The following is a 12,097-nucleotide window of genomic DNA, read 5'->3' as shown; positions in this document are numbered from 1 at the left end:
TTGGTGATTTTATTGGAGGTAGCAACAATTCTTAATGGAGTTATAAATATTTTGTTTGAAAGAAGTTAGAAAGGTCTCAACAATAATCAAATAATAGGGTAGTCTTTCTACTCTAAAATAGGACATTATCAATAGTTGAGAGGACTTATCAACTACCTTCAAAGGGAACAAAGATCAAAGTATGTACCAAATATAATTTGCTACATCTTAAACTTTTTCAACATGTCATCACTATTCCTCGTGGGACTTGTTTCTAAAAGAAGGGATAATATAATGGACATATATATAATATAATTATTGTTTAGGTAATATGAATAGGTAGAAGTAGTTAAAAATAAATTAATTTCATAATATCTTCTAAGAAAATTTTTTATAAACTTTATAGATATTGCTTTAACTTTACATGTATTTATAGTTGATTAATAGGTTAGAAACTTAGTCAACAAATTAATCATGTACCACTTGTATTAATAGCTTACAAAAAAAATTAATTATATGGTGCTTATATAGAAAACTTGCCTTGGAAGTTAAAATATGTGTTATACAAAGTCAACATATTTTGGAGGTCCTATAGAATGTCGCCATGTAGCTCCTACTTAAACAATATATATATAGAAGCAAGAATAAAGCCTTCTTCACTCTTGTCAATTTCTTTCTTGTTTTTAGTCTAGTTTCAAGAAGTCTCTAGTTTCTTTGTCTTTTGATAAAAGTTATTCTAATTTCTATTTAATATACATACTTCTTTATTTCTATTTTATCATATTTCTTTGAAAAAGTCTCACTTGTTTATTTTCTTTCATCAAGTTCTTGTTCTTAATAGTGAGTTGATTTTGATTGGATTCATAATGCATTTTTATGGTTCCAGTTGCATTTCAAGCCATATTGGATTTTGATTTTCATTTAGTTCTAATTTATTGCATTGATTTTGATTGGATTCTATTTGAAGCCACATTAGATTTTAATTATCATTGGATTGCAAAAGCTCATGTAAGAACTTTGACTACAAAGGATTTTGATTAGATTTTTTTCAAGTATGGACACTTGACCTCTTTGATCATGTGTTTGTATCTAATATGTAATATGTATAGTTATCATTTTAATGATCAATATTATATTAAATTTTACTTTGTGATCTTGATTTTTAGATGTGTGTATATTTTTGTTGATCTTCTATGGAATTCAACATTACTTCTCTATTTTTGATTTGCTCATTTTAATTCTTTTTTATTCCTTTCATGGATGAAGTTTCTACTTTAGAATCAAACCATTCTTTAATTATCTTCAGAAGTATGTTTAATGGAGTTTTTTTGTGCATGATGTGCACGTTGTGGCACTATAGTGAAGTTTCAAGAGTTTATTTAATTTATAAAAAAATTCACTTCTAAAGAGATAAAAGAAAAACAATGCAGAATTAAGCAAGCAAGTAGCTAATGTATTGATGCAATTAATTATGCCATCCTAGTAGAATTGATTGCAAGTGGCATTAAGAGGAGAATGTTAGAGTACGAAAATGAGATTCTATTGTAACTCAATCAAGTGAATGTGGTTGGTGGCACAAACTCTTTTTCTCACTTTTTTTTGAAAGATTTTATTTTTTTCCATATGTTATGTGCCACAAGTAATAGAGAAGCAACTCATAGCTCTCTTCATCTAATAACCAACAATGCCGATGCCTATTTCAAATAATGTAAAATTCTTTTCTATGAATGAAATTTACAATTGAAAATTCACAATCGAGCAAGTACAATTGTGGATGTAAAATCATTCAAAGATTAATATTGACAGCTCATGTATTTTTTTTTACTAGCATCTAAAAGAAATAAGATTGCATGTGAATAAAAAGCCAATAATTATACCTTTGAATCTAACTTTGGTATTATTGTGTGCGACATTTACTTAAGTAAGTTATGTTTATGCAAAAAAATTCATATATAAATTATTCCACAATTTATTGAAAATTTATAGCAATCACAATATGAAGTTTGTAATTATTTTTTTAGTTTAACAAATAGAAAGGTATATAAAAATTATTGATTGTGTGAATGTGTTTTTGAACCATGTTGGATTTAAGTTCTTTTCTTTTTTCATTGTATTTTCAATATAAGATTAGTTTAATTATTATTATATGCTATACTTTTTTTTTTTTAATTTTTTTTTTTACAGATGTGTTATAAGATGTGTCTTATAAAATGAATTGATGTTGATTTTTTTTATTTTTTAATTTCAAGATAAATTATTTTAATTACAGTAGGTGGTTTAAAGAGGTCCTTGCCATTGCCAAGGAAGCCAGAATTAGCTCGACCTCTCAGGAACTGACCTCCCTTGTTGCATGGACATCCTTTTAAACCTCTGCAACCTAGAAAATAAGGACAAACTTATGGGTTTGAAAAAGCCCCTCTTTGATGATAGCTTGAGGAGCCTCCTCAAAATCTCATGGTTGTATCAAAGCTTGTTGCTAATGCTTGTTCATCTTCTAACTGAGTTGAACGTTGCTGGATCTTAGCGGCTTTTGACAGTAGCTTGGACGAAAGTTGATCAAAAGTGAGTGGTATATTGAGATTGCTCAAAGTGGTCACAACAGATTTATAGCTTTGTGGCAGCTCATTTAGCAACAACTGATAAATGCTGGTGTTTGATAATGTTTGACCCATCAATAGTAAGCAATTCTTGATCTTTGTTGCGCGATTCACATATTCCTCCATGGATCCTCCTTCTTGCATGCAAAGTGAGTGTAGCTGATTTGTAAGCATAAAGAGCTACAACTAATCTCCAGCAGCAAACTTGAGATATAGGACTTGCCACGCTAGTGCCGGATCTGCAAAGGTGGCCACAAACTTAACACATTATTCATTGATAGTTCTATTCATAATAGAGCGTAGATCTTTGCTTTTCTCATCGATTGCTTTATATATGCTATGCCTGCTACATCGATAGAAAAGTTAGCAAGTTATATATGATTCTCTGCTAGATTCCATACGTTCTCTCTTCTCTTGATTGCTTTCATTTTAAGCTGCCAAATGTAGTAGTTACTAGCGCCTTGAAACTTGTTAGCTTCACCTACCGACAAGTAATCCTGATGACCTTTGCCATTCTGATTTCTTCCTTTTTTCTTTCTGTGAGTTAGAAGATTTTGAACAAGAACCACGACTCTATTCTTTGAGGATCAATCCAGGCTATTTGTCTTCAAATGCAGGTCAAGACTTGCTGATTTGCTTTCCGTATTGGACGCAGAGCTCACGGCACAGTGACTTTCTAAGGAGCTGTGGTCACGGCACAGTGACTTTCTAAGGAGCAATGCTCACGGCACATTGACTTTCTAAGGAGCAGTGCTCACTTTCTTTCTGTCTCTCTAGTTACTCATAACCTATTACTCTCTAGGACTCCATCATTTTGATACCATGTTAACAAGAGGTGATTAGCAAAGAATATGCACAAAAGATAAATTGAGACAAAATATATACACAAAGTAACTGAGTATTTTAGGTCCCCACATAATAAAGCTAATGAATGAAAGTTAACCCTGGATGTAAACCTATGGATGATGAATGGGGCTGAGTATGTTGCATTGGCAAAATCAACAAATGTGGGTTGTTTCATGAAGGTGTCCCAGCCATTCTTGTGTAGTTTCTCACCATGGTGACGCTACATAGATGTGGGGCTTTCAAGTTTGGCATTTTAATTCAATAAGAGGTTTAAAGTAACAGGGAAACGCGGATCTTTTCAAGAGTTATTTATATAAATGTCAGACCAATTCTCAAATGTGTCGCATCATGATACCACAGCACTAAAAGTGTTTTATCACCTCAAAATTCAAGTGCAGCTACACCACAGGTACAAACACCAGATCATCTTTTCTGATGGTTAGGATTCTGTTTCAGAACCCCAGTATAAAGGAGCTAGAGAGGAAGATCTCATGGATACGACATACGAAGTTGAAAACTAGTCGGAACTTGGTAGAATATGTGTTACGATTCTTCAGTTCAAAACTTTCATTACCATTCGTGCAGAGAGCTTAGCCTTCCAAAAGTTTCTACCTGTTGGATGAAGATCAGTTCTGAATTGTACAAAGACGAGGTCTACTACAAAATAATCGCCCGTTGGCTCGAACCAAGGCTGTCACTCCTGCTGCTATTCCTGCCCACAACACTCCAGAGACATAGCGATATGCCTCTGCGTATAATCAAGTCAGTTCCACCTGTATAAAGACTCAAAATTAAAGATTGATTAGGGTTTTAAGCAAGTAGAATCCACATACTAGGCGATGCAGCAGATACATTGCCTAACGTGAAAAAATTAAAACCATTATAATCTTAATAAAAACTTTGTGGATTCAGGAAGGGCATAATACCGAACAAAGTCGCCCTTGAGTGCTGGAGTACCAGCATACTGCATGCTTATGTCATCTCCATTATCAGCCCACACTGTTCCTCCCCAAATACAATCAAACACGCAACACATCACCATTCCATAAATTGGTGAATTTTTAGTTTCTCTGACCTAAGAGTATCTCATCAGAAGCAAAAATCATTCGAAAAGAATAGATCGAGTATAGAAGTGCACAAGGCATGGAAAGATGCAAGCCACTTACTGCGTTTAAATTCTTTGTCCAAGTCTTGGTGCTGCTCCAACTTTTCAGATTGTTGAAATAGGTTTAACTTTATTAGTTGGACTTCAAGTACTTTCCGTCCGAACATACTCTGCAGATGTGGTAGCCTTAATAACCAACTGAAGTCTCTAATTCCACGTTGAGGATACACGAACAAGCAAGTCTTTCTTAACCTGGGATTACTCATTCCTAAGTGGACGGACTTTTCCATTCCAAAGTACAAAACGAGCATGCCTCCACAAAAAAAAAAAAATAACAGTGTTGAATTAATGAACAGGCAAAAATATATGGATTCAGTTAAATCAGAATCGTATACCTGAGTGACGTTTGTGCGGTCTAGACAGTCGATGCAATTGGTCCTCAGTACACCCTCCTGTTTTTGTAGAACCTCTTCTGAATTCTTCATGAAGAAGCTGAAAGGAGCACACAAATTCATATTGTTAACAAAATCAATTACAATCGGATGGCCACGCTCAATCCCAAGCAACATTACCAAAGTGTATGCAAAGCGGGGAAAGTACAGACGATTGGTCCATTCTCTACAATTGAATGCGAAAAGAAAAACTTGATTCACAACAAAAAAAAGCTAAATAAACAAACAATGATGCTGAAGATGATGATGATGATGTTTGTGATGACAACAAGACAATCACAGGAGACCCAGACATATCCGAATTCAGTCAAGTATTGCTAGAGTCTATTGTTATATATTAGAAGAGAAGAAACTGTGATGCGTTCCGTTGACAAGATTAACAATTATTCTTAAAGAATTACCTTTGCTTGCTCAGATCCTCAGCAACACTAGGATACAAATCAGTGTCCAGACGCGTAAAATCCAACTGGCCGCAGATGTGATGGAAATCAAACGGCACGTACCTACAGACACTTACAAATCATGGCATAATTCACATACTACAGCACCTTCATTTATTTAAAATCTCGGGTGAACGTAACACAGGCATAACTGAAAACATGAATAGCTAGATGTTCATTATTCATTTCTGAGCAATCACAATACATAATTGCAGAGACCTGATAGAATCACTGGAGATGCTCTCCATTGCCTTAGCAAAAGCGACACTCAAAACTCTTTCTGGGCCTTGCTGCACGACCAAGAACACAGCTGTCAGCGTTCAGATCCTAAGTGCAAGTCCAGGGGTGAAAAGTGTAAAAGAGCAACAGAACATGTTCTTCATGTCGACAGCACTTCAGTAACTGCAAAATTATGCTTCTTTCCATGCAAACACCTGATTGATGAGGTCCACCGCCACAACATCTCCGTAACGGTTATATAGATCTTCAAAATGCTGCTCCACCACCTTTGGCTACAAACCATGTCGTCAATTTGTTTCCGTTACGATCCTTAATCCTTAGGCATTAATAGACTCTCAATAGACTATTTCCTCAAATCCTACTAGGAAACAAAAAAATCAGCAGGCCCAACTCAGAAAGTATCTAATTCAATAATCACTGTACTTAAGCGGAACATACCGTTTCTTCATGATTCAAGTCAGTAATGGTGGGATTATAGGTCAGATCCACGATCTGCTCCCATAAAATAGGAATTGAACCACGAATCTGAGTCATTCCAAGATAAGTCGATAAGCATCAAACTGATTTACGCTCAGCACGATTCCTAAAATTTTGTTAAGCTTATAGCTACATCTACCTGTTCCAATAATATTCATTATCATGACTCAGCTTACAAGACTAGCGGCATCTATGCACCTGCACATAAGAGAAAACAAAATCCTCAGCCTCTAGAATTTGTTCTGTTTCAACGAAGTTGGCAGCATTGCCTTTGCTGTCGGCGCCCCTCCTCCACATGCGGGTACCTGCAAACAAAAGTTAACAATCTAAACCATCTGAATTTTAAACTAATTTGATTTCAATCAATTTTGAAATGGTTATTGTTGGTGCTTCTAAACGACTTCGTTTTTCTCAGGAAATGCCGCGAACATTTTCCTGGAGACAAACCTAAAGCAGCAGAATGTTCTACTACTGTAAATAAAGGGCTCCAGCAAGTGAGATCATCCCTCACCTACACGGCGCATACACCGGCGGGAAACAATAGTCAGCTTCACACTTCTGTTGTTCACAGTTGCTTGAGCACTTCGGAAACTTGAATGCAATTAAGGACATCAATATGTTTGAGAATCATGAAACTAGAGAAATTGGAAGCAAAACAAATTTCCTTGAAAGACCTATTGTGTGGATATTTAGATAATGATAAGTACAATGACCTTAAGAAAAAAAACGGAAATTGTATTAAGAGGATATTGCCTTGAATTATGGGCACGATAAAGGGGTCCAACTGCACACAGAATTACAGCATATCATTAAACTGAAAATAGATGATACTACCATGGCATCAGAAAACGAGCAAAAGTCGTCATGAATACAAATTGGATTACATTTGGAGGGGTTCAACAAGAAGTAACACGACGATCTAGTTTTGCAGAATGAAAGTTGCAAATCCGAATTTTACGAAATTAAGAGCAGCGACCTCAAAACAGGGAAAAAAAACAAAACAAACCAAAAAAAAAAAAAAAAAACAAAACAAAACAAAACAAAACAAAAACAAAAAACAAAAACATAAGTCGATTGAACACTACGCTAAAATGTAAGTGAAGTTATTCATGCTACCTGGTAATGGAATAAGAAAAATTTGGTTAAGATTCTTTCTTAATTGGTCAAAATGGAGGATACAAATATACATAGATTTGAACAGAAAGTTCAGAGTCATTATCCCCCAACCTATCCCTCTTCCGATAGACGTGCCCATGCCGAGACTTCACCCCAGACGCCCAACTTTCAATACTTTCGATACGTAAGTCTATTAGATTTTGATTACCTTTGAATTGGTGAATTCTTGAAGCAAGTATTCGTTCCACAGGAATCTAGACTCAGCCTGGTTCGACGACAGTATTAGAAGTTTTCCTCTACAAAGTTAAGGTTGACTCTTTGTAAAAAGACCCCAGACTGACAACAATCGAATGGACTGAATTATTCTTGCGAAAAGTTTGCAGTAAAATATAAGACAAGCTGTGCAAGCATAGAAAGAATCCTACAATCCAAGCAAGAACAAATAGCCACAGTAGTTGTCAAGAATTTTCCACCTGCTGGTGCAGAGGCAGCCTATGTAGCTCCGAACGAGCCATAGTCGCCGCCTGGGCACTGCAAAGATGTGTGCCAATTAGAATTTTGATGATCCATGAGCAAGTTTTCCAACCAACGCTTCAATCAAATGTCAGAGGTTACTCCGAGATGCAATGAAACCCTCGTGCACCCTAATCAACACGACGGTTCACCCTGAATTGGACACTCTACCAATATTGCTGGCCATGTACACAATGCGCAAAAATTAACAAGTAAAAACAGTAGATACACCAACTTACGTGCGTGTTAAATCCGCGTCGTATGAGAAATAAAGACCTGGAAAAGTCTCCACTACTTTCAACAAGCTTATATAATGCGCTTCATCCCGTCTCTGCACACATTTTAGGACTTATTGTGAAGAATGATTGATTGAATTGACAACGGAACCTGCTCTCACTCTCTCGAAATGTGCGACAAAGTCTTCAATTCGTCATTGATAAGCACAAATTGCGAAAGGTAATGGAAGAGCTTATGAATGACACACGGTGGCAGTTCCGGACACAAGTACAATTACTGCGAGCCCTAATAGTAAAGATTGGATACAACAGACCTCTTCTGGAGACACATCTCCCAGTCTTTGATTGCAGTAGAGAAACTGCATTCGTGTTACTTTGTAGACAGGTGATCCACGATACGACCCCACTTCCTCACGTCCAGTTACCACAAGGATGTATGCACCTGATCCGAGAACAAAAAACTTATTGCAATCAGAGGATGAATCTTGAGTCCAGATTTTTAGAAAAGTCCAAATTAAATGCACACCTCAAGGTTTAGGGTTCCAAGAACCTGCCTGCCAGTAACCGAATGATGCCAGCGACTCCATAGGCTTCCCCCTCAAGCACACGCTGATGAATGTGACCACTTGGCACATGATCTGTGCAACGAATCTTGAGGATTTTAGTAACAAAACCTAAAATGGAGCGCTTGCCGATCACAAGTGATGTGAGACAAAGCCTGCCCTCATTGGCAGAACTTCCAGAGCAATCGCTTTCAAGACATTACACAATTGAAAGAGTACAACTAAGTATGTAGGAGCCCGCAAAAGAACGAATAAATCACTGATTGACAAAGCTTACCAAGTGGAACTATTTCGCCATTTGCACGGCTAATGGCAAGGCACTGAGCTGGTGAGAACCCATCTGTCGGTTCCAGCACGTACCGATCCGGGAGCTCCCACAGGCGAATGCGACTGCATAGCCTGCAGTTGCCCGCGAACTCCCCCAATTCTCTCTCATTGGAAGCCACGATGATCGAATTTTCAAGTATAGGATAATAATGAACAGGCCACTATCGTGTTAAGGGTCCAAACTCAGCAGAAAGCACTGAAAGTCCAGCAACATCGAGCAACGCTTTGAATGACCTGCATTTCACGGCGAAGATCAACGTGATATGCAGATGAGGGAGATATCAACCTCGCCCCGGCGGTTTATCGCTAATTGCGCGGATATTGCACAGACGAAAACGATCACAACTCCTCGCAAAGCATTCAAGAGAATTCAAAGCATGCTAAAGCTGCCATGGCTGATCACAGGTCGAAAGCTCTTGCACTCCCCTTGACCGGATCCAGTCAAAGCGCTTCTATTATTAAATTCGAGTAACATAACCAATTCTACTTGCGCCTAAGAAGGATTCCAACCCGTGGGACGAGAACCGCAGAATTAAGCGAGCAGTTTGAATCACACCGAGTGTGGAAGGATTAAGCGCGGAAACTTTCGATAGATACAAAAACCTTCCATCTGCCCATTGTTCAGTGCACCAATCCTCACTGCCAAACCAATCTCCTTAGCGTCAGCTTCAAACTTGCCAACCATTCGTCTCTTCCCGACGTCAAAGGTCTTCCCCTACGAAATCGTCACGGAAACCCCCAATCACGAAAGCAAAAAAAAAGGTTTGATTGGTGAGGAAATTCGGACATTGACGACGCCCGAGGAGATAATGATAATTGAGCGCAAGACAACAAATCCATCGGCTGCCGCAACCTGACGGCAACATTCCCTCACAATTCACGAATCCTTCTCGCTTCAACACACGTCATCCAACCCGGACATCAACGGGAACGGAATCCAAATCGAGGTTGCCGCGCTGCATCCCACTCCACCAGGGCAGAATCCTGCAGTGCAAATTCTCGGATTACAGAATCCTGTGTTTTTACACTATCAAAGGCTAATTCATCTTACAGACTCTTCCTCGTGTACAAATTCCCCCGCTGCTGTAAAATTCTCAAACCTCACAGCTGTCCGGGCACCCCACGGAGACAAGTGACACCCCAACGACCGAATCGGTGTTCAGAAGTCGTGAACAGAGTGGGGTAGTTTGAAGAAACAGCGAAACGCAAACTCGACTCGTCGTAATAGGTCGGTAACTAACGGCGGGACTGTTACGATAAGTGAGGATAAGTTCTGGCAAGCAGCGCCGAGTCAAGGATTCTGTTCAACACAACGAACAGCGGGACGCAAAAGCAACGTGACACGGCGGCACGACCCAGACGAAGCGGGGCCGGGGAAAGGGAAGGGGAGGGGAATTGTGGGGGCCACTCGGAATTGGGTGGAAGAGGAAGGAAGGAGGAGGATCTACATCGGCGAGGAGTCCTTCGGTGGGTGGGTGGATGGATTTGAGGTGGGGCTGCGTCGGCCCCACCGACGCTTCTCACTCACAAACCTGCGTGTAGGCCGACGTCACGACCTCGCTTCGGATCCGAACCTGCTGCCGACGCCGCCGCTCTCATTCATCCTCCCAACAGGATCTCACATCTATCGTATAGAGGCCTCGTACTCATCCAAGGATGAATGCTCGCGTTCATCCTTTCGGGGTCGTTGTTCATCCCTCTCAGAGGGTATTCATTCTATTTGTTAAAATTTGTAAATTGGTTAGATAATTTGATTAAGTTTCACAAAAAAATAAGAAGATAATTCTAGTAAGTTAATGTGATTTTATTTTATTTGATGTAATAGAATGTAAATTTACTTCATGATTTTATTTCCATTGTGATTAATTGATACTCGTTTGTATATCACTTTTAATTATATTTTTTATTCTATTTTAATTTTTTTTCTTTTAAAAAATGAATATGTTTTTTTATTTTTTTATTTTTTTAATCATATGTATATATATTACAGGAGAGAGACTATAGCAAATAGAAAAAAGACTACTGATTTATATTGGTTTTGTGAGAATCTTTCTTACAATTGTGTCTAAACAATAATAAAAATATCAAGCCATGTACTATCAATGCTTATTAGATATAATTTTAGATGTAGATAGATCTAAAATCGCAAGAAGTTCTGAAGTTAACATTTAGATTAAGAGAACCTCATTTAAATGTTAACTTTTTTGTCTTGAAAAAAATAAAACTAAAACAAGATTTCTACTTGGCATGTTAAAAATTTATTTTAAATCAAATAAAAAGATTTTTTTTTCTTCATTATTTTATTGAGTTTTTTTAAAGTTCTTTTAAGATTTAAAATGGTTTTAAATTATACTTTTTAACAAATAGAAAAAATTAGATCTAAGCCAAAGTAAGATAATATGTTTTTTGTAATTGTCTTTACAAATATTGCTTCAACCTTCTTGACTTTAAATTGATCTACATCACTACATTATTGAAATAGATTTTATGTATTAAAGAATTTATCTTTTTGAGTCTTTGTTAACTAATCCAATTAATTAAAGGTGATTTAGAAGAACCAACTTCACATGGAATTTTAGACCAATTGTCAAAGTCATGAATCTCAAAGAAATAAATCCTTAAAATATTCTTGTGTCATTCAAAACGACTAAGAAATTAATCAAAGATGATCATATATTAAACTAAAATGGCTATTGCCAAAGACAAAAAAATTAGAAATTTTTGAAACAACACTAAGGACTAGAAACGCATTGACAAGATTGAAAAAGGCTTCACTCTTGCTTCTAAATATAATCTTTAACTAAGAACTACATGGCAATATTTTATAAGACCTCCAACATGTGTTGATTTTGCTAGACACATGACTTAACTTGTAAGGCAAGTTATCTATACATACGATGTCGTATTACATGAAGTCTTGCTTGAAAATGTGTTGGACACTTGGCTAAGGAAGATAAAAGGAATTTGTAACAATAAGTCATAACCACTCTGATAATATTGTACATAAATTGCTATCAAAGCTTAATAAACATAATCAAGCATCAATCAAGTTAAATTATTATTATTATTATTTTATTTTATTTATTTTTATAAATTATAATAAAACACAAGAAATTCCTAAAGAAACTTAAAGAATCCTAAAAAATCTAAAAGAAATTTAAAAGAATCTTTAGAGAATTTTAAAGAAATCCTAAAAAATCCTAAAA

The 12,097-nt window shown here is 36.8% G+C and overlaps 1 protein-coding gene across 1 annotated transcript; it reads right to left on the bottom strand.

The window, feature by feature from the left end:
- Nucleotides 1-3,715: 3,715 nt before the first annotated feature.
- LOC112285523 (phosphoinositide phosphatase SAC6) lies at nucleotides 3,716-10,490 on the bottom strand. The gene is made up of 22 exons (XM_090252776.1): nucleotides 10,424-10,490; nucleotides 10,011-10,191; nucleotides 9,806-9,875; nucleotides 9,495-9,606; nucleotides 9,178-9,236; nucleotides 8,842-9,052; nucleotides 8,556-8,639; nucleotides 8,316-8,443; nucleotides 8,005-8,096; nucleotides 7,726-7,783; nucleotides 7,461-7,517; nucleotides 6,888-6,920; nucleotides 6,648-6,729; nucleotides 6,335-6,441; nucleotides 6,098-6,184; nucleotides 5,854-5,931; nucleotides 5,639-5,709; nucleotides 5,381-5,491; nucleotides 4,923-5,019; nucleotides 4,589-4,697; nucleotides 4,342-4,421; nucleotides 3,716-4,168 (listed from the first exon to the last, which is right to left on the bottom strand). Exons 1-22 carry the CDS (start codon nucleotides 10,488-10,490, stop codon nucleotides 4,049-4,051), a joined length of 2,094 nt encoding a protein of 697 aa, XP_090108902.1. The 3' UTR covers nucleotides 3,716-4,048.
- Nucleotides 10,491-12,097: the final 1,607 nt, after the last annotated feature.

The sequence above is a fragment of the Physcomitrium patens genome, chromosome 8, assembly GCF_059467195.1.
Source record: "Physcomitrium patens ecotype Gransden chromosome 8, ASM5946719v1, whole genome shotgun sequence".
Classification (NCBI taxonomy): Eukaryota; Viridiplantae; Streptophyta; class Bryopsida; order Funariales; family Funariaceae; genus Physcomitrium; species Physcomitrium patens.
This window is presented reverse-complemented; position numbering and strand designations above follow the sequence as displayed.